This window comes from Dermacentor andersoni, chromosome 4 (genome assembly GCF_023375885.2).
Source record: "Dermacentor andersoni chromosome 4, qqDerAnde1_hic_scaffold, whole genome shotgun sequence".
NCBI classification, from domain to species: domain Eukaryota; kingdom Metazoa; phylum Arthropoda; class Arachnida; order Ixodida; family Ixodidae; genus Dermacentor; species Dermacentor andersoni.
The window spans coordinates 21,212,658-21,234,403 of NC_092817.1; the positions used below are offsets into that span (position 1 = coordinate 21,212,658).

Consider the following 21,746-nt stretch of genomic DNA (forward strand, 5'->3'; position numbering starts at 1 on the left):
GCGGCGAGCGCCAGCTGGAGGTATTGCAAGGAAGCAGGCGTGCTGCTTCATGGCTCCCAAGACACCCATCGCGCCGGTGTGCGCAAATGGCAGACGCCGCGGCCGGTCTGTGAATGCTGCGGCCGGTTTGTGTGTGTGAAGGGGTTTCTTTGAATTTTGCGTAACAGAATTATGTTTTCTCATATAGTAAAATTACAATTCCCCAGCTATCATATCTGTAGGTTGTGTGTAAATCGTAGTTTACAATTTTTCCATGTATTTTAGCTTGATAAATTCAATTATTTCAGTAAATTCCTTGCACCACATGGAGGGCCTGAGTATGTGCGATTAGAAAATCCTTTCGCTGAAACGTCTGACGCCGACGTGGGGTGCTGGACGCCGACGTCGGATTTTCCGTGACACAGGCTCTTTAACGCTTTCGCATCAAAAGGTCAAAAGAAAATTCCCTCTCCTGCGGAGAGCTGTACTTCGTTTCATACACAGGAGGAAACTACAAAGGCTGCAGAGACCTCTCGCTACTTGTATCCATGACCAAAAGACAACACTACGTCATGTAATTCGATGTACCATTATGACTCATACTTTTATATAGCAAAATATGACTGAATTATTACATGGAAGATGTAGCAAATCTCAACCTATAAACCATCGAACAAGCAGAGTGACATATTTCTGCAACTCTTGGCCACAGCACACCACTTGAATTTGCAATCAAGAGATTGTATGTGGCATACTGGAAGCACTAAGGTGTACAAATACCGTATTTACTCACATAATGATCGCACTCGCGTAATGATTGCAACCCTGAATTTTGTTGTCAAAATTCGATTTTTTTTTCTTTCCCATGTAATGTTTGCACCCTGAGCTTGTCACAGCGATATGTTGTGTGCCAAGACTAGCTAATGAGGATCGCGCTTACCGTCTGTCGAATGCTACGCGAACGACTCGTGAAGACATACCAAGCACCGCATTCTTAAGCAGATGGCCCATTTCATTCCTTTCATCACTTTCCGCACTTCCATAAAAAAAAAAAAAGCTACAACCAAACTGCCTCAGCTTTATTATTTATAGGCTTCATAATGGTTTTCAACAACAGCATAAAGGGCGCCTTTCGATTCTTATCGTCTGCACTTGTGGGCACGCAACAAATCGCGAGTGGCAATGTTAGTGGCCACGTTTACACTGATACGTTAGAAGTGTACCCTTTTCATACGCTGACGCTTGTAACGCAGCTAAGATATTCGCCCACCCTTAGTGGAAACGTGCCGTATTAGGATAGCAGTGAAGTCAAATGCCGCAGTTCCCGCAGCATGCCTGCCATGTTTTTATGTCACTGGAAGCTAAGCGCGCCCATCTCTGTTTCTGTCCCCTCAAAATGGACATGGGTATGTTATTGTCGCAAACTTGCTTATATTAACTATATTTTTCATTACTGATTCGGAAGAAAGTGTTTCAATGCGCATAATGTGCTCACAACAAGAAAAATATTCGCGTTTGGCACGTTCGACGTGCTCCGCCAGCCGCCATTTTGTTTTGGTGTCCCGCACTGACAGCGGCAGTCGCCTGCTTGTCATCCCGCAGCAAATGCAGGATGAAAAAGAAAATGTTTCTTTTCGTGGGGAATTTAACCCGCGTAATGATTGCACCCCTGTATTCTCGTCGAATTTTTTTTACAAAAAAGTGCGATCATTATGCGAGTAAATACGGTAATACAGCATTTGATTAATTATGTGTCCCGAAGTTGTAGTTGCAATATATGAAGTAGTTATTCAGTAAGAAGCATTGCAAATCAAAAACAACTGCGCTGTGAAATGTGCAAAGCGAGACTTTTATAACCTTACTACTTGCATAGCTTCCACAGAGTTGCCTGCTATGCGTGAAATGGAACGAGTATAAAATACTGCCAAGATATGTGCAAGTAGAAAATTCTTAACCGTTCCTGTGATAAAAAGATGATCACAAACCATGCCTTACCTCTTCAATAGCAATGATTGTGCTGTCCATGGCAAGCACCCCAATTGAAGGTGCCTTGAGATTAGGCTTACTTCGTACGTTATGTCCTGCGGCTCCGCAACTAGCCACTTGGTACATTCCAGGTCCTGTAGCCATAAAGACAAAGACATGTAGAGTGCATGTAGGCCAATAATGCAGCAAAGTAATGACAAAAATCTGCATTCTTCTAAACACAACATTAAATGTGGGACATACATTCGAAAAAGGTATCAACTTGTGGAAACAGGACACGTGGATTTGGTTACAATGCTGATGTGCACAAAAAAAAGTGCATTACATGCACTACAAGGTCTTCGCGCCAAAGTCTATTTGCGTTGTTTTCAGGAGAACCATCTAAACTGTGCACCTGGCATCGGTAGCGAACTAGGCATGTCCTGCTCTTTGCACAGCGGTTTGCTGAGCCCAATGTTGCCTTGTTGCAGCCGATCACAGAGCTCTACGATTCACTTCTTCAGCAGCGGTTCATACCTTACGAGGAGGCACCATAACGTGTACCAAAGAGTAAACACAGATATTCAGACCATGTGGCCCACATGTCACATCCCTTGACCTGTGGCCCGATACACCACTGTTGATGATGATGATGACAATGATTGTTTACTGGCATCCCCTTTAAAACGGGGTGATTACAAATAGTCACCTAGCCTGCTTGAGTTAACTAGGTCCAGCTACATGCAGCATGCAACTGCTATATGCAACTGTTGCATGTCGGGACACCTGCTAGAACATAACGAAACTGCAATGCCAAGTTTGTATGTATCGATGCAGCGCTGCACGCTTGTCAAGTGGCACGATACGATGCTAATGATGACAATGATTTAATGGCATTCCCTTTGAAACAGAACGGTGACAAACAGTCATGTAGCCTGCTGTTTGAATTAATCAGGTATGCCATACATTTTTCATTACATCAACATTTATACATCTCCATAATCTTCTTTTTCTTCCTCAATACTTCTCTATCTACACTGTACCACTACCTATGCGACTGCTACGTGGTGGGCCACCTGGTGTAATAATATGCAACCTCAATGCAAAGAGTGCACGTATAGATGCTACACAATGCCCATGTCGCATTGCAAGGCAAGTGGCACAATACGATGGTAATGATTATGATGATGATTTATTGGCATCCTCTTTGAAACCAGGCAGTGACATTGTCACCTAACCAGCTTGGTTTGACAAGTAACATGATACGAGGCTAATGATGGTGATGACAATTATTTATTGGCATCCCCTTTGAAATGCGACAGTGACATAGTCACCTAGCTGAGTTTGATTTAATCAGGTACACAATATATATATATCTTTTTCTGGCATTCTTGTATACATCTCCTTAAACTTTCTTTCTTCGTCAAACTTTCTTTAATTGCTTTGTACTGCTACATGTGCACCTGCTACATGGCATTCTACCTGGTGTAATAAAATGCAACTGCAATGTAAGGTGTGCACATATCGACGGTATGTAGCGCACATGTCACATTGAGTGTCTCTTCGTGTACTAGGACACGTTTATAGGGCATTTTTCCACTGCATGCTAGTAAGCGCTGGCGTAGCTCAGTGGTAGAGTAGCTAACTCCCACGCAATGAGCCCGGATTCGATCCCAGCGGGCACTTTTTTTTTTCCATTTCCAGCGATAACTACTACAGACATCAGACACCAGTGGCGGCCACAACTGCCAACCGAAATGGCTATTGGAATGAGCCCATAACAGCTTAATCTGTAAAAATTGTTTTGCACACTGTGATTTGTGTAGGATTGTGTAGGCATTAGAGTAGGATTAAAAGAGTATATAGGGCATATAACAAACATAATAGACATACATTATTAATAGACAGTGGAAAATGTATACACATCTTATACAAGTATTATAGTATTGTACAAAATAATAGGGTCCGTAATGTACATATTACGAAAAGACAAACGATACAGTTCTTTCAATAAATAATGAAAAAAAAAGTAGCCACTCCAGTACAAATACTAAACAATACTAAAAAATACAAGAATAATAAGTGAAATGATGAGCTCATAAACAAGAGAGCACATAACTGGAAAAAGAAAAAAAAGCATCATGCACTTTACTGAAGTTAGGCAGGGGAATTTGAATTGATGAGCGGGCGGAATTTATCGGGATCAGGTTCGGAGACGATGAAATCAGGAAGAGCTTTCTACAATCGAATGGCGCGAGGAAGCGCCGACCAGTTGAATGCATGTGTTCCCGTAGATACGTGTGAAGCTGAGGTGGTTATGTAATCTGCGAGATGTGAAAGGTGCGACTTCAAGCCGCAAAGAAGATTTCCTATCCGCATGAACGTACTTGTGAAATAATGATATGAGTGCAAAATCACGTCGAGTGCTTAGTGGCTGAAGTGAAATATCAAGTTTTGTTTGTGAAATGCTTGAATTGTAGCTGTAGTTACGCGAGATAAACCTGGCGGCCCTATTTTCAATTGATTCTAATAAGCTGATTAGGTTGTTATGATGGGGTGACCAGATTGGAGAGGCAAATTCGAGCTGGGGGTGAACAAACGTCTGATAAGCTAGCTTACGGATGTTAGAGAGCAAATTACGTAGGTTTCGGCATAAGTACTCCAGTGATTTTGAAGCATTAGCACATATAGTAGTAATGTGATGGGCCCAGGAAAGGCTTGGTGCGAGATTAATGCCTAAGTACAGTAGCTGTAGGAAGTAGCTGTAGAAATTGGTTTATTATTAAAGTTATATTGGAAAGAAGACATTGAGTGTTTATGAGTGAAAGACATTACTTTGCATTTAGACGAATTAAGAGTCATTAACCAAGTGTTACACCAATCCAATATGAGATGAAGGTCGTTTTCAAGAATGAGGTGGTCATCGGGGCTGGTTATTGGGCGGTAAATAATGCAGTCATCTGCGAATATTCGCACTCGGAATGCTAAGTTATTAGGAAGATCGTTAATGTATATTAAGAATAGTAGCGGCCCAAGAACGCTACCTTGTGGCGCGCCGGAAGTGACATAGGAAAGGGGCGAAGAAAGATTGTTAACGATTGTAAATTGTCGGCGATTAGAAAGAAAGTTCCGGAGCCAAGTTAGTGTCAGTGAATCCAATCTTAGTGCGTTTAACTTTGAAATCAGGCGGCAATGGGCTACGCGATCAAACGCGTTGGAAAACTCAAGGAATATGCTATCAATCTGTACATTATGGTCCATGTCTAAATGCAGGTCAGTCGTGAATTCTAAAAGCTGTGTCTCACATGACAATGTGATAGATCTGGATAAGGCTTGAATCATGATCAACAGTGGCCATGTGACACTGGTATTACATTCAGGCGCACTTTTATTATCTTATTTTAAGCCCATGAAAATTGGGTGTGCATTAGAATCAGGTAAATATGGTACATACAGTCGAGCCTGCTTATAAGGAACCTGAACGTAATGCGGCATCTGTTCGTTATACCCTGAAGTTCATAGTAAGTGGACGACAGCTTAAAAAGAAAAAGAAAAGGTGGATAATCAAAACACAAAATTTATTTCTTTGCAAAGAAGTTTGTGATGCTCATCTGTTTCTGCAGTGCAGATCCGATGAGGGCGGTCCCCAGTTTATTTAATGCAGAAGCATGCTCTTCACCGAGGCCCTTGGCATAGACAAATTGCCCGAGGCTCTCTATGTAGCCCATTGCTACAGGCACGTTTATGGGTGCTCGCTCTGAAGTTTTATCATAATCCGATTCCTCCGCGTCGCTCTCTGCCCGCCTTTGGCAAGCAATGCCTTCCTCCGTGCATGGTTCCGAAACATCACCATCTTCATCAGCAGAAATAAAATCATCCCAATCATCCCAATCTGTGCCGTAGCCCCCCATGTTGGAGTCGACGATGCGCTGCCACAAATCGCCGCCGGACTGATCATCTTCGGAAGCATTAGGCTCAGCATCATGCACTACGTCGATGAAGCTGGCCTTGCGGATACAGTTCCGCATGCAAGCGGCCATCACCTCCCCCCAAGCTGCCTTCAAGTGAAACTCGAAGCAGCAAGTGGGCGGCCAGGTGGTCAACAGCGATGAGCAAGCGCTTCACAATGCAGTGTCTATACAATGCCTTAAATGCACATATTATGCCCAAGTCAAGCAGCTGCACTTCTTAAGTGGTATTAGGAGGCAGGAAAAGTAGAGTAACTGCTGTCAGAGATGTTCGCATGTTGTGCGCTGAGCAGTTGTCAAGCACGAGCAGCACGCGCTTTCCTTGCTTCTGCATGTCGCGGTCAAGCTCGCCCAGCCACTCTAAGAATATATTGGGCATCATCTGCGCCTTAGTATTGTGCCTGTAGCACACAGGTACACAGCTCCCAAAGCAACACAGCTTCTTTGATTTTCCGATTACAAAGGGCACGCGCCGATCACATCGCATTACTGTAACGCACAATTTACTGTGCTTACCCCCAGCACATGAGTCACCTTTCATGGTGTGCGTCTTGCCAAACAGCATCGGATAAAATAACGCAGGTTCATCTGCGTTATACACATCCTGCTCTGTGAAGCTTGCAGTAATGGCTCGGTTTCTTACAAGCCAAGTGGCAATGCCTTGGTCACTTGCCGAAGCCCCCTTGCCGACAATCGACTGTAAAACAATCCTATGCCACACTCTGAATCGATGTAGCCAGCCATTGCCTGGGCAGAAGTCAGGAAAATCTAGCAGGAACGCAAAGTTCTTGGCTTTGCCGAGCATCATTGGTCCACTTATCGGAATGTTGCAAGCCCGTGCGTCGGCGAACTACCTAAGCAACGCGTCCTCTACGTCCGCATAGGTGGCCTTCCACTGGCTCTTTTTGTTCATCGAGTCGGCGGCAGAGCTGGTGATCATCAAGATAGTTGATTCAGACACATCGTACTTCTTCAACTCCCAGTTTTTAGCACCTTGAGACACTTCCTTCAAAACTGCTCGCTTCGTTGCCATGTTCAGTGCTTTTCCTTTCGTGACCGCTGCAGGCACGGCATTCCCATCCGCCATCCTGAATTTTAACTTGAGTCTGGCTAGAACGAAGAGTGGAAGCGAGGAAGCATGGAGATTAGCGTGGAGAGGCTTCCTTCACCGATAACAACCAGAAAACAAAACTTCTGAACTTTAGCCGACGCAGTAGCGCGTGCACTCAGACAGCGAGGGAGTTGCAAAAAAGAGTGAGAGCGGAGCGGAGTTGCGAGGACGGGCGGGAGGGCGATCTAGGAAGCCACACATCGACACTCGTGGGCAGCACGTGACAGCAGAGAGGGTAGAGGGCACAAAACGAAAAGTTCGCCCCTGAGGAGGCTTGGGAAAACAGACCACAAGCATAAAGGGGTCGGAGGCAGTCGTTATTTCGTATTGTGGCGGCGGTTTTACGCTGTCCGTTTGCTATAACCAATCGGCAGGGCTCAAGGACGTTCGTTACACATGTGATTTTATGCCATTGAAATAATGTATATTTTGACGGTCACACAGCTCTCGTTCGCTTTAAGTGAAAGTTTGTCTTAAGTGGAGCCATTATATGTGGGCTCGACTGTAATTAAATCTTTTTAAAGTTGACTCATTCCCAAGCACCCCAGCAGAGCTGTGAAAGCATGTAGTAACAAACAGTCCACAAAAAATTTGTTAATATAGAAGAAAAACTACAATGAAAGCAAAGCACTGACCATGCTTAACCATATCGTGTGGATGTGGTGATTGCTGCTGCTGTTGCTGGTGCTGAAGTGACTGGTGCTGTTGCTGCTTTTGCTTTTGCTGTTGCTGCTGATTCTGCTGTTGACATTGCTGTTGATGCTGCTGATGCTGATGTTGTACTTGGGGCACCCGCTGCTTCGGTTCTTTCAACTCTTTCTTCTTGGGCGAAACATTGCTTCTGTCACTAAAGAACTCATCTCGGACGGCTTTTGGCTCCTAAAACACAAACCATGAGAGAGTGCAGAAAGTTACACCAACAATGTGTTAATACAGAGCAATGGTCCCAATGCTATTGCATCACCGACAGACCTGACCACAAATATAGTGCACTCGAACCTCGTTCTAACGAAACGGGATCTAAAGAAATAATGCATATAACAAAGCAAATGAAATTCCCCTTGAAATCGCCATAGAGATCCACGTGTTTAAAACCTCGTTTTAACGAAGTGAAATTGTTCTGCTAATGGATATAACAAACTACATTTGTCTCCAAAAGTAAAAAATACCTGACCGTTGCACCCTAAGCACAGCTGAACCTCACAATAATGAAATCGGCGGGGAATGCGAAAAAATTCACTTTCACGAGAATTTAGTTGTAGCAAAATGAAGCAGCACAGATAGGCAATGCGTCTCAAAACAAAAATTTACTGTCTAAATTCCATCAGCCTACTTTCGCAAGCTTTGCCGACAGTACAAGGGGCATGGCATGCGTAAATCAGCAGCGGCAGCACTGTCGTGGAGCAGTATTCTCGGTCAATTGCTTTCGGAGATACAATCACTTTTGAAAAATTTTTCATAACTCGGCACCGGACACAGAGCAGCAGCACTCAACACAAGCAGCAGCATTTCTCCAATGCACGCTGTCACTCATAGGCACTGACGCATACGGTGTAGAGCACAAAAATGATCGTATTTCGTATACCCGAAGGCAATCAATTAAGATTACGGCCCTTTCGCGCAAATCTACATCCGGTGCCGAATCCGCACATGATGCCTGTCGGGTGGCACCAAAACGAGCATTCTTGAAGCAAGAGATGTGTATTCCCAGCCGTACGCTTAATCACGGCCCGATGCATGGCACTCCATGCTCTGACCGCCATCTCAAGCGCCTTAAACAATTCCATGTAGGTGGGACGTAGATTTCCTTGTTGTTGCTGCATTCTTCTCACTGAGGCGCACATTATGCAGTGCAATAGGTGTGCAGAAATCGTCGTCACATGCTGGTAGCAACATGCGTGCCACTTCAAACAGCAGATCAACAAACAGGATGGCGGTCATGACGTGATTCCGGTGCACGCGATCATTCCCGGTGTTTGGTTGTTTTCGTAAACAAGAATGGTGACACCCGTGCAAGTGTAATGTGGTGGTATGTTATGCAATTTTAATACAAAGCAACCACATTTGGGCATACTTTGGAGCCTGCTAGCCGTGTGCGAGTAGGTAATGTACAGGGTTACATTCCAGCAAATTTCGTTGATGCGGGATTGTAGTACAGTGACATTTTGTTGTCGAGAGGTACGAAATGCATTGAATCCTATGGACGTTTGCCGGGGATACAAAAATACTTCGTTGCCACAAGAATTTCATTATTTCGTACACCGCGGCAGTTCAAAACTCTGGCATCCCCACGTCGAATACGTTGTCGAGCAACACTGGGCTTTCTACCCAATGCATGTAGCTGCACAGTTGCGCACAAGCCGCAGCTCACTATCACACTTCTCCAGTGACCTCTCTCTCCTGCACGTGCCTGGCTGCGCGAGCCACGCCACGCTGCATGGCTAAACGCAGCGGTGCAAAAGGTTAATGCATTCACTTGTACGCACCATGCCGGCAGACGCAGTTGGGCGTGGCCTCTGAGATCTGCCTGGTGCTATCTCAGGGGTCATGCGCAAGCCTGCGTGTTGTGCCATGCTGCGCGGCTATGCACGGCGAGAGATTAGTGCTTTCACTTCTGCATGGCACGCTGCCAGCATCTGGGCCTAGCCTCAGAAACCTCCTCGGCATAACCTTGGGATCACACCCAGGCCGTGCATTCACTTCTCCTTCTCCGTGCAGCATGCTGCATGGACTGGCAGCTGGGCGTGGCCTCCGAGATCGCATTGGCATTGGTGAAATATCGGGATGACGAGCCGGTCGAGCCAAACCAGCACAGCAAAGTTTGCTTGCCTCCTCGATCATACAGCAAAGCATTATGTGCCACGTGCTGCTGAACTGCGACGCACCAAATGGAAAGCAGACAAGAAAGACCATCACGATGGAACAGAAGGCAGCTATCTAAAGGCTGTCATATCAGGTGCTAAGTCGCATGTTGCACACACCGAAGATTCTTTTGTTGATTTATTCGAATTTCATAACATGCGTTGCCGTGCAGCGGTTCTGCGGGTATCTCCATGTTTACAATTGTGCACCTCATCGGGCATATATTGCAGTAAATGGCAATAATGAATATAACAAAGTAGCGGATATAACTAAGTAATTTCAGCTCCCCCTTCAACTTCGTTACAACGAGGTTCAAGTGTAGTAGTTATTCAATTTGCAAATCGAATTATTCTAACATTCACCATTCGACTCGTGTATTTGAGAATTCAACACACTCCTACACTTTCTCTATTCGTTAAGTTTGTTTTACTATATTAACACATACAAGAAAATGCCTTTAAAGGCCTGTCAAATACATAAACAAACAATGCCTCATCGCATACTCACTTCATAAGGAACCAACAGAGTTTTTCCTATGTGCTGATTGTATTGCAAGCACCAGGCCTCGGAGTACCCATTCTGGCAGTAGGTCTTGATGGTTTCGGGACTCAGCCGAACCCAAACACCGTCATCGTTGTGCAACTGGGATACATGTTTTAAAAAGTAATTTGAGTATCATAAATAATAATTTATGTCTCAGAGAGAAATGGGGGGAGAAAACCATGTTGCAAGTCACAATTCAGAAGCTCAGGGCACTCTGCCAGTAAATTAGCATAGCTAGAAACTGTCATATACCGTATTTACTCGCATAATGATCACACTTTCTTTATGCCAAATTTGCAAAACGTTGGAGGGTATGTTGTTATGTGGGGTAAATTTTTTTATTTTATTTTTTTCTGCGGCCACCTCTAAGGAGTAGGAGACACACAGAACGATTTGGAGTTTGATACAGTGCCGAATGTGCTGGAATGGCAGGTGGATGTGAGGCATTACGCCGTGCTGTAGAGGCGGATCCAACGCTTAGCATGTAGAAGTGTTCGATGCCGTGCTACAGCATGGCAAGACGCCTTTGTTCTGGGGCATTGGATGCCATATCGGATACCAAATCTTATAGCATATCTCCTACGTTTGTCGCAGGCCGGGTGGTCGGTCTGGCGCTATGGCACGGTAAGACGACTGGGATCCGGTTGCCGTTCCAGTGCGTCGGATGCCATATCGGACACCAAATCATATCGTGTGTCTCTTACTTCACAGCAGCAAGTTGGGGTGTTATCATTAGGCAAAGGAAAAACTCACTTTTTGATTGGAAAAGTGGGGCGTGTGTTGATAATGCGAGCGCATTCATTATGCAAGTAAATATGGTAAACACTGCATGAGGGAACCCACAATATAATACCATATTTAGTCGATTACAGCAAAGCACTGCCTTTGGGATTGGAAAATGACATTAGAGATGAAGGGTGGCTGGGATTTAGACACTACATATTGGAGTTTTGGTTTTGTACTCGACTCTTGACGCCCAAATCATACCTTCAAAAAGTCTTCAGGGAGAAAGGTGGGTGTTAGAAACAAATAAATATGGTACCTTGCATATTATCCGAACATGACAAAAGGTTACCAGGAATGTTGCAACTTGAAACAATGAACACACGGCAAAGAAAGAAAGACTCAGGCTGGAGCAAAGGTTTCAACAAGGAGACTTATTTTGACAGGACAACAACTGCTTTACTTGGCACCGGTCACAGGTATAGCTCACTCTCACCATAGGAGTGGTGAGAAGCATAGGTGGGTGCAAAGGAGTAAGGTGAGGGTTACTGACCAGGAACTTGAGGTGCCCAAAAGGTTACAATAGGGGGTGGGGTGGGGAACACACTGCCCAGATAATTCATGAGCATACTATGTTTCAGTGTGTACTAATATTACCATTCATATAAGCAGGGTGTACAGTCACTGTCATACGTCACCCGAACATGCTTAAATGTTAAATGCCAGGGGATATTAGTTGGGGTGCCTTAATTCGTTAGCTTAATGAATCTTTCTTTCAAAGGATTCAATGTTTGCTCCTTACAGCCTGCGTTTATTAATGTTTAACAATTACAGATGTGTCTTCATTGTTTGCGTTAAGTCTGGCAGCGGCTGTACATCAGTCAACCAGCTTTAGTTCTATTTTTACAATTAATCCTTTACGACCCCGAAGAAGCTCGGTTAACTTATATTTTTTCAGCTGCTACTAGGACAAGGTAGCCTGACGCGCTACAAGAATTCATACAAGCATTTTACAAGCAGCGAATGATCACCTCATCAACAAAGGTGACAGTTCCGTCTGCCTGCACCACACCAATCTGCTTGCTCTGCAAGGAAGGATGGCTGCGAATTCTTAGCCCAGCACTGTACTTGGCCTGAAATTTGCGCATCTGCAAGAAGTCAAGAGAAAAATAGAGAAACATGTGATTTTGCAGTATGCATTTTATGTTGTTATGGTAGTGTGGATTATGGTAAATTATACTACAAATGTAACCCACTCATATCTAGGCCCTGCAAGGGGCTGATAATATGTTATAAATAAATAATAAAACAAATGCTTCAACAGGAATTATATGGCCGAGACAAATACATAAGACCGAACCCCAAAATACCCATAGAATAAAATTGCTGCGGCTTGGATGGCTTGACTAACAACAAAATGTATTCCTATGTGACAAGGACAAGAAAAAAACAAAGTTGTAAAACTATAGGCTACCTTGTTGGGTTGGTGCGATGACTTTTGTGAAACACTTCTGGAAGGAATCACCAATCCTTGTGGTGGTTCCTTCACTTCAACCAGCCGACACTGTGAACTGCCTAATGAAAAAAAAAAAAAAAAATGAATAACAATGTTAAACCAGAAAATGTGATTCAGGAAGGCTATATAATATAGCTTATAAATAGAAAAAAAGAACAATATTCAGTGGTTGCCTCACGCATGTGCCATCAATAAAAGCTTTCATCTTTGCATTTAGTAAAGCAATGAACGGACTAGTTAGTGGACGTTCATGACTGTATTGCGCTTAGTGTTATACAGACGGAACTAATGAACGAACATTATCTTTGCAATGAACAACATGTTAGCAAAGGGGAATTAATTACCAATTTCAAAGCCATCAATGATGGCATGCAGTAGGTACCAGCCAACAGAGCCTGGTGTCCAGTTGGCTGTGTATGTGCCATCATCATTAGCACGTACGAGCATGTTTTCAATCAGCCGCTTCTTGGTTGGAGAAACATAGCGCAGCTCTTCGAAGGAGTAGTCCTCGTATTGCTGTAAAAGTGACCCAGTACATTATTTGTGAAGCACATATGGCACTTAATGAAACGGCATTGCTGGTTTTTGTCTTCTTTTTGGTTTAAAAGCAGGGGTGTGCGAAATCAAAATTTTTTCATACAAATAGTTGACTTGCAATATTAAATTGAATATTGAATAACAATATCCACATGCATTTTATTAGCAAGTTGGGTTAATTTGTTACTTTAGAACATTGCAATTACATTGTCAATGTTAAAAAACTAGACTATAGTCTGGTACAACTTCAGAAAAAAGGAGAGGCCCCACCCAAATGAGCGAAGTGCAACAGCCGATTGCCTCCGCGACTAAAATAGTCCCGCTCAAAAAACCGTGCTTCTAAAATGCCTAATTCTGGGTATAAACAAATATTTGTATTTTGATGACTGGTTTGGTAGAGCTCTCGTGATTTGAATGCTACAGCACGTCCGATTGCAAGAGAAAAATAACCCCGTGCCTTCTGCAACGCTGCGCGTCGTCTGCTTTTTAGTTTCATTGCAAGGAACAAAAGAAGAAAGAGCAGCTCTGCAAGGCCGTGTACATGTAAACCAACGCAAAAGTTGGTTTACATGTACACGGCACATTTACTACTCGTTTTCCGACCTTAAAATGAATCAGTTGCTATTTAACGAGTATTTAAAAACACCATGGAACAAACATGCAGGATGTTTGTTAGTAGCGGTGTACCGCTGCGGGATCCTGTTTTCAGATGAAGCATAGTGCAGTGTCGGCGATGCTCGTTGCAATCTTTCGTAGCTGGATCACGGCTCAGAATAAACGCATGCAGCACGAATGGTGCATCGTAAGCTCGCGATAATATTTCTGGCTTGTAGACCACCACGAACAGTTTGGGAATTCACTCTGACAAGTGGCAGACGCACACGACTAACGTGAATCAACCCAATTTGAAGCCCAGGCGGCCATCTTCTCCATTGGCGGGGTCACCGGCCGCCCGGCTCATGACGTCAGTCTAGAGAGCGCTCCCATTGGTGGAGGCTTGTATGCATCCGCCTTGGAGGAGTAGGTGGTGGTGGTCGTAAACTTTATTGAAAAGGGGAAGGGGAAAGGGGGAGATGGCTGAGGGATCGGGCTCAAGTAAGGCCCTGGGCCTGCTTGGCCTTCTCCGCCCAGTCTACCAGTTCAAGCTGTCGGTCGACGTCCCCGGAACTGAGCCAGGCTGTCCAGTCAGTTTCGCTGCTGACGAAGGGATGAGAAAACGGGAGCGAGGTTCATTCCCGCATTATGTGTGTGAGTGTCCCTGTTTGTGAACAGAGCCTACATAGGTCGCTTTCCTTGCCCCCTGTGATTTTGTTAATGTACTTTGGGTGTGGGTATGTGTTTGTCTGGAGTCGCCTAAACGCGACCACTTGCATTTTATCGAGTTGCTCTGGAAGCTCAGTCTCCAGGCCGTCCCCAAGGTTACAGAGTACATGACGATTCCGCGAAAGATCACGGGGCATATTTATGCCGCACCTCTACCCCGCAACATGGACCCCAAGTTCCATCAGGGCCGTCGGCAGGCCCATAGTGAAGCCATTTGGCGACGCTACGGCTCGCAAGATGGAGTGGTCTATACAGATGCAGCAAGACACCCTCGCGGCGACCTCATGACTGCAGTGGTAGCAGATCACAACGGAGGATTGATAGAACAGACAACAATCACAGCTGGCCGAGTGGTGGAAGCGGAGGAGACTGCGATTGCCATGGCCATGCAAGCGGAAGCCAATACCGTCATCTGCGATAGCAAGCAAGCCATCGGCAATTTACTCCGTGGTAGAATTTCCAAACAGGCGTACCATGTCCTTAAGCGGCACCCCCTAAGCGGCTTGAAAACCCTCGTGTGGACCCCCGCTCTCGTGGCCGTGCCCGGCAATGCGTCGGCTCACAGTTTGGCTCGAGATCTCGCGCGCCGAACCTCGTCCGTGAATGCGGACGGCGTGAACGAGGAGGAGAGAGACGAAGAACCCTGCGAGACTTATCACGAAATAGCCCATAGGCACCGCTTGAGGCATCGCGCGCTCCCACCACCGGCCTTGGAGGAGTAAACGCCCCTTTTTTCTAAAATTGTCCACAACTATAGTATTTGTTATACTAAAACATTGTGTATTGGCTCATGTTAACTTGGAAACTTTAGTAATTCCCTCTAGCTGTCCTCGCCAGCCTGTGCCTGATTATACCACACCAAATGCCCATAAAATTGGAGGCATTTGATGCTGTGCCAGTCATTACTCATCGCACTTGCTGCTAAGCAATATGCTCAGGATTGGCGGTGGCACTGCACAAATAAATAAAGAAAATAAAAAGTGCACCCTCACTGTCCACATACCCGTGCCCCTTGCTACTGAGAGGCTGGCTTTTCCATAGAGTTTAGACATTTAGTGGCTAAGTGTGCTTTAGAGGCTGAATTTCTTTAGCAGCATGAAATGACTACAAAATTCAGCACAATATCGCCCCCATAGTCTTATATTAGATAGGAACAAATGCTAAGAACCATGTTTGCTCCTGCACGACCAGCAATATATTCGATTCGATTCGTATATTCGCATCCAACTGAATATTTGAACATTTTCGAATATCTATTTTACAAATCGAATACGAATATTATGATAATATTAATATTATTATAATATTTGTATATATATTATACGTATTAATATAATATAATATAATATTGACATATGTACTTGTTTATCTTCATCGGGTGACCCCGTATCACTGCCTAACAAATGTTATCGCACAGCGCAGGCCGCGCCTGCATGTATCGGAAGTTTCTCAAAAGTTATCGATAGTTCTTTCTGCTGTCTGTTGTTAGCGAACCTTGTGTAATCTGATTTCATGTATGCGCGACGCGAATGGCGTAGAACTTTCAAGGAGACACGCGGGCACCAGCGATTACTCTGGAACCTGCGATGACTGATGTATAAAAACCGACGCACTTGACCCGCTCATCAGACTTTCCACGATCGCCAACTGTGTTCGCCGCTATCGTTGTTCTTTAAGTGTAATTTGCTTTTGAGGGCACAGGTTCACCCAATGAAACACTAGTTTTGTCATTCACAGTTTTGCTGCCTTCTTCACCGTCACTACCACGTAGCAATATTCGTATAGTATACAATATCCATATTAATATATATTATTATTATATATAATAATTATATTTGAACTTTTCGAATATTCGCACACCCTATTTAAAAGTATCAAGCACTTAAAAGGCGCAGTTCTCTCAATTACAGTGAAATTTATTCGAGCAGTTTCTTTCGGACATGTATCTATACTAAGATGTTGACAAAAACTAACCGAAACAGAGCGTAGTTTTGCAAACACTTTGTAATGCACATTATGTGAAATTTCACAGGTGGGCCCACATACACTGAAGGAGGCAATCGATATGATGAATGTCACACTTCAAATACAAGCAAAGGCACAAGCACTACTAATGCAGATCTGGTACTACTGTCCCTTCCTCGCCAGTGGTGTAAGAATGCCAAATTCAATAGCTCATCTAGCACAAGCTAAGCTATTCATACTGGACTAGATGTGCAGTGAACCCTGCTTCAAAAATATTGAAGGTCTATGGAAGAATTTGGAAGCAAGAAACACCTGCTGCTGCACAAAGGATCTCTGTGAAAATCCTCTGCTCACGTACACAATGTTGAACAGTGTTAGCCACAATACTTTTTAAGCCTTTTTCTTTCTCACTGGTATACTGTGTACAATGCAGTTGTGTCCGTTTTCATATGACTTTATTAAAACCAAGGCTAAGTGTGGTTTCACTGCCCAGACTAATTACAAGTTCTGTTCCAAGGCTTGTACTTAAGGCTTTTGCTAACTGCAGCCACATTATTTCCATTACAAACCTCTGCAGTGAAAAGAAGGAGACCGCTGATAATAGGAACCTACCTGTGTACAACACATGCCTGTGTTTCAACCTCTGAAGACACCTATACCTCCTACCATGCTAGTAGCAGTTCCTTGTGACTCACCCTCATTGTGGTAATGGCATAGTAGAGCATCTTGTCTCTCACAGTGACTTCGTATGGGACATCCAGTGATGGGGGCGGGTGGCCACCAAAGGTCAGGAGGCCAGTCTGGTCATTTGAGCCAGCTCCTGCTGAGCCTGGAGCATGCTCCTGGTTGTAGGCATTCATAGGCACTGCCCTCACTTCCACCTGAATAAGTAAAGCATTCCAATAAGCATGAGAACATAGAGAAAGGAAGGGACTTAGACCACAACACTTGTACATGCGCCAAGGTGTAGTCAATGAATGAACACAATGATAAGATATTAAAATAGCAAGTAAGTAAGCAGTCTGTTAGCAAATTCCAACGGCAGATTCTGAGAGGCCGACGAACTCTGCAGCGAAGCACTCCGCTACCGCGGAGGGCAACAGAATGAAATCTGCAATTGAACCACAGGCACTCCCGCCAGAGCAATTGGCAGGGCGCTAGCGCACATCCGCATCCGAAAGCACCAAGTGTTCCTGGCATTTTTCGCCGTTTTCGGCTTGAACTCGCATGCGCCTTGTGTTTAGAAGTTTCGTGTTTCTTTTTAGCCTCCTGTATTCTAATGGAAGTCACACCGCATTTAAGCCTATTTCTCTTGTCGCCGTGATTGTGTGTCGGGCACATCGAAGACGCAGCGAAGCCCGCGATCAGTTCGGTGGCAACACATTGAGAGATCCTGAAGTGCCTTCGGATCTGCATTTGATCAACCAAAGTAAAGGCTGTTAAAATCCAAACATTCAAAAAGGAGCCGTTGTTACAGCTTCATCCGAATACTGGCAAAAGACGTCATCGACAAAACACGCAACTTTCGGTCTCTTGGCTGGTGGCCGAAACATGATGTCAAAAGCTTGCTTGAATACACCAACTTCCAAAGCTTCTTCGTTGCTTGAGTTCCCGCTGGTTAAGTTAAAACTTGAGCTAGATGAATCATTCCTCTCCGCAAGCAGTAAAAGTGAAAGTTGACAATGCAAAGAAGCATTCACTGCTTTCAAGAGACCGTGATTCGCATTCATGGGCATGCACACCATAGCGGTATGTTGGCTGTGGGTGGCCTGCGCCTGATATCAAGCGACCTCCAGTCGACTAAGATCAATTTTTGCGGAGTAGAGAGCGCTGCTCCGTGAAGTGGATGTAGTGGCGGAGCTGCTCTCAATCTGCCAATGAAAGATATGGGAGGCACTCTCAATCTCCCAATGGTATAGACTTGCTCCGCAAGGAGCAGAAAACTACTACCAGAAGTGCTCCGAATCTGTCATTGGAATTAACCACGTGACTTAACCACTCTGAATAAAATGGCACTTCAAGAAAGAGGTGTATGTGTTTGGGTTCTTTACGTTTCTGATGCACTTACAAAGCAAACTTGGTTCTGAATTGTCACTCACAGATATCACAAATAATTTGCCATAATTTGGAACTATATGCCTTCTGATGCATAGCATGTGGTTCAAGTGCTTTTTGGCTACACTCTGAATAGCAAAAATCTAAATAAAAATAATAAAAGCAAGGCAGTTCAGTCACAGTGGTAGTAGGATGTGAAAAATGATCCAGTCACTGTAACATCTTGCCAGCTGAAAGAATACAAGCAGCAAGAAGTACCTTCATGTTAGGCACATGCACCAAGTATGCATACTGGTCTCTCGTAAAGACTGTGATGACAGATGGCCACCCGCATTTGAGCTCCTCCTGACTGCAGATCAATTCACACTGCTTTGGGTCCACACAGCACTCAGGCTGCAGCCACCTGGTAACAATGAAAAGCACACACATGCACAAAAAAAAGAAGGTGTGAACACAAAATTAAAATATGTATAAAGAAAAAGCACCCAAGCATCCTTACAATTTTACTGAATGGTAAGGAGGGCAAATTGTATTCTGCGAAGCTCAATTCCCATTCCTACTAAAAAAAAAACCTATATTTTTTTTCTCTGCATTGTATTAACAAGTACACCATACCCATAAGTCAGGCAGATTTTGTCAAAAACAGAAACGCTAAGTAAAAAAATTTTTGTTTCTTTCCTCAAGATGCAAGCCTGACAGTAATCGAAGAGAGAGATCAGCTTGTAGACCTTAACTGTGGATCCAAAGTGTTGTATGATGCGTAACAATGCAATTTTGAGTGCAAGTTGTAGAATTTTGAAACACAGTGGGCCATGCATGGAGGGAAAAAGACTAGGAGGGAGTGCAGTGCCACAATCTTGAAGCCTAGTCATAAAAAAATATAAGGGAAAGGCTTATGGGAAATATTCCCTCACTACATGATACATAAGAGGTACCAATTTTCAGCCACCGACTGCACAAAGAGTACAGCGGAGAGCACGTAACGAGGGTTGAATGTGACAAGAGCGTTTCTAAGTGCTACCATGAACCAAACAATGCCCTGAAAGTTCCGGCAACATTCGAGGGCCTATTTCCCAATAGCCAACATGAAGATGGGCCCTCAAGGAAGGAAGGGAGGGGTGGTGTCAGAGGAGGTTGGCTTGCCGAGACTAGCTGCCTGATGCCACGCTCTCTCCTAGTCATTTTTTTTTTTTCCTCCATAGGGCCATGCAAGTGCCTATGGTTTATACAGTCGGCAAAAGATAGAAATGTATTTAATGAACTCAATGTGTCCAGCAGGAAACTAAATAATTAAGACGCAAGATAATCACAAATGATTAAACTGCAGTTATTACACCATCAGAACAGCTGTTAACAATTCATCACCTTGCAAGCCGGCCACCACTTGTTCCAGGTGTGCATGACACAAAGTCATGAAGGAAAGGTCGTTCATTGGAGTGGTCGCTGAATGACAACGAACCTTCCAATGCTTGCTGTATTGTGGGCAGATGCGCAAGCGCAAAGCCCCGTGAGAGCAATGCTGAATGGCTGCTAAACACCTGGAAGGGTTGAAAATGCAATAAAATTAATAAATCATAAGTTACAGTTCCACATAAATTGTTGTGTTCCTCACCTGACGTGCAAGAGGCTCTGCTACCTCCATGTCCTCTTCCATGTCACTTGGCAACACTATTGCAAGAAAGGAGAGCACCACAATTAGCATGGGTTCCGTAATAAAATGTGATAAATGGTACTAAACTTTAATCAGATAAATGAAGTGATGTTTGAATGAGGCTCCATGTCATTACTGGTAAGCTGAGCACGGAAGGAATGAAGTTATCAGACACGTCAAAAGCATAAACCAAAAGGAATTATTTATTTATTTTTATTTGATAAATACTGCCAGCCTTCAGAGAAGGCCGTGGGCAGGAGTGGACAGTACATATGAAGAAATTATCAAAAATGAGAAGACAAGAACACATAATTACAAGGCTCGCACCACGCACAGAAAAGCAGCGAAAGACCGATAGTTTGGACGTCGCTTGCATACAAACCCGAGCTACAGATATGTGAACCAGAGACCCATCAGAATTCCAAAACATAATTCCTATTTCTTTCTTCAGATGTTGAGCAACCCCGAGCAACACATCACAGTTGGTTGTACATGTCTCAGTATTTTGGTTTTTTTTGCTAGGTTCCACAATAATCATGCACTCCGTTGTATATATTTGATTGATTACTGATAGTACATGAAAAGCAAAAGCAAGTCTAAAGCCTTCAACAGAAAAAGTTCGATTGCCCCCTTAACTAAAAACAAAACCTGGGGAAAAAAGCAACAATGCCTGCATGTTCTGTGCATGCACCGGCTGCATGCTCGGCACCAACAGGACTGTACCTGTCGGGAGGATGAGGTCACGACGGAGCAGGGAAGCGGCGCACATGCCACCAAGGTACGACAGTTCCTTCTCGAGATGAAGCAAGCCCCCTGCTGAGCCGGGGGAGACACCCTCATACCCAGCTACCTGGCAACGGAACCCATACGAGCTGGTTTTGTTGTCCTTGGCACAGTCCGAAGCAGTCTCCAGTGAGAACACCAGCTGGTTCCCTGGGGAAAGAGTATGCAAGATTGACATTCACTCTAGTTGGTGACAATTTAACAGTGATTTGAGCAACACACAGAAGCGCCAGAAAGAGAGAAGAAAGCAGTAGAAAGGGCAGACATGAAGAAAGCTTTCATATCTTTCTGTCCCCCATCTCATGCATATGCAGTGACAGAAGCCCTTTGAAAACAAATCCCTTTCAGGCACTGTGTGTTTGCAAATCCTAAGAAATCACCTCAAAACAAGAAACACTAAGGAAAACACTAAAAATGTCTTAAATGCATCAGAAACACCTTAAAAAGTGCTTGTGACTAGATTGTGTTCAAAAATTGATTAGTACACATCAAGTGTGTTTGTCAAAAGAATTATGAGATAGATGTCAACTTATCTGCTGTGACACTAGTATGTTGTCAGGCAGTGGGTTCTCTTCTAGTCTATGACAGTAATTATTTGCACTAGGCAGCTTTCTGAAGCAGCTTGCTGCTGTCTAAGCAGAATTAATGTGAAATATCTGACACTGTATTGCTTCCACACTTTAGGCATCTTTGAGAGTTCATGCGTGGAGTGTATATTTCAAGACCTCGTAAAACTGGCTGGAAAATTCAGGATTACAATTCTGT

The 21,746-nt window shown here is 44.2% G+C and overlaps 1 protein-coding gene across 1 annotated transcript in view; it reads right to left on the bottom strand.

The window, feature by feature from the left end:
* hiw (MYC binding protein highwire) overlaps nt 1–21,746 on the bottom strand; it is a 266,470-nt gene that overhangs the window by 96,185 nt on the left and 148,539 nt on the right. Inside the window, exons 42-52 of the mRNA XM_050182883.3 lie at nt 20,922–21,131; nt 20,160–20,215; nt 19,913–20,085; nt 18,806–18,950; nt 17,188–17,373; nt 13,012–13,183; nt 12,626–12,726; nt 12,183–12,299; nt 10,393–10,527; nt 7,659–7,902; nt 1,975–2,099 (exon numbers count right to left, since the gene is read on the bottom strand). Coding sequence (XP_050038840.1) covers nt 1,975–2,099; nt 7,659–7,902; nt 10,393–10,527; nt 12,183–12,299; nt 12,626–12,726; nt 13,012–13,183; nt 17,188–17,373; nt 18,806–18,950; nt 19,913–20,085; nt 20,160–20,215; nt 20,922–21,131 — 1,664 coding nt within the window. The remainder of the gene's footprint in view (nt 1–1,974; nt 2,100–7,658; nt 7,903–10,392; nt 10,528–12,182; nt 12,300–12,625; nt 12,727–13,011; nt 13,184–17,187; nt 17,374–18,805; nt 18,951–19,912; nt 20,086–20,159; nt 20,216–20,921; nt 21,132–21,746) is intronic.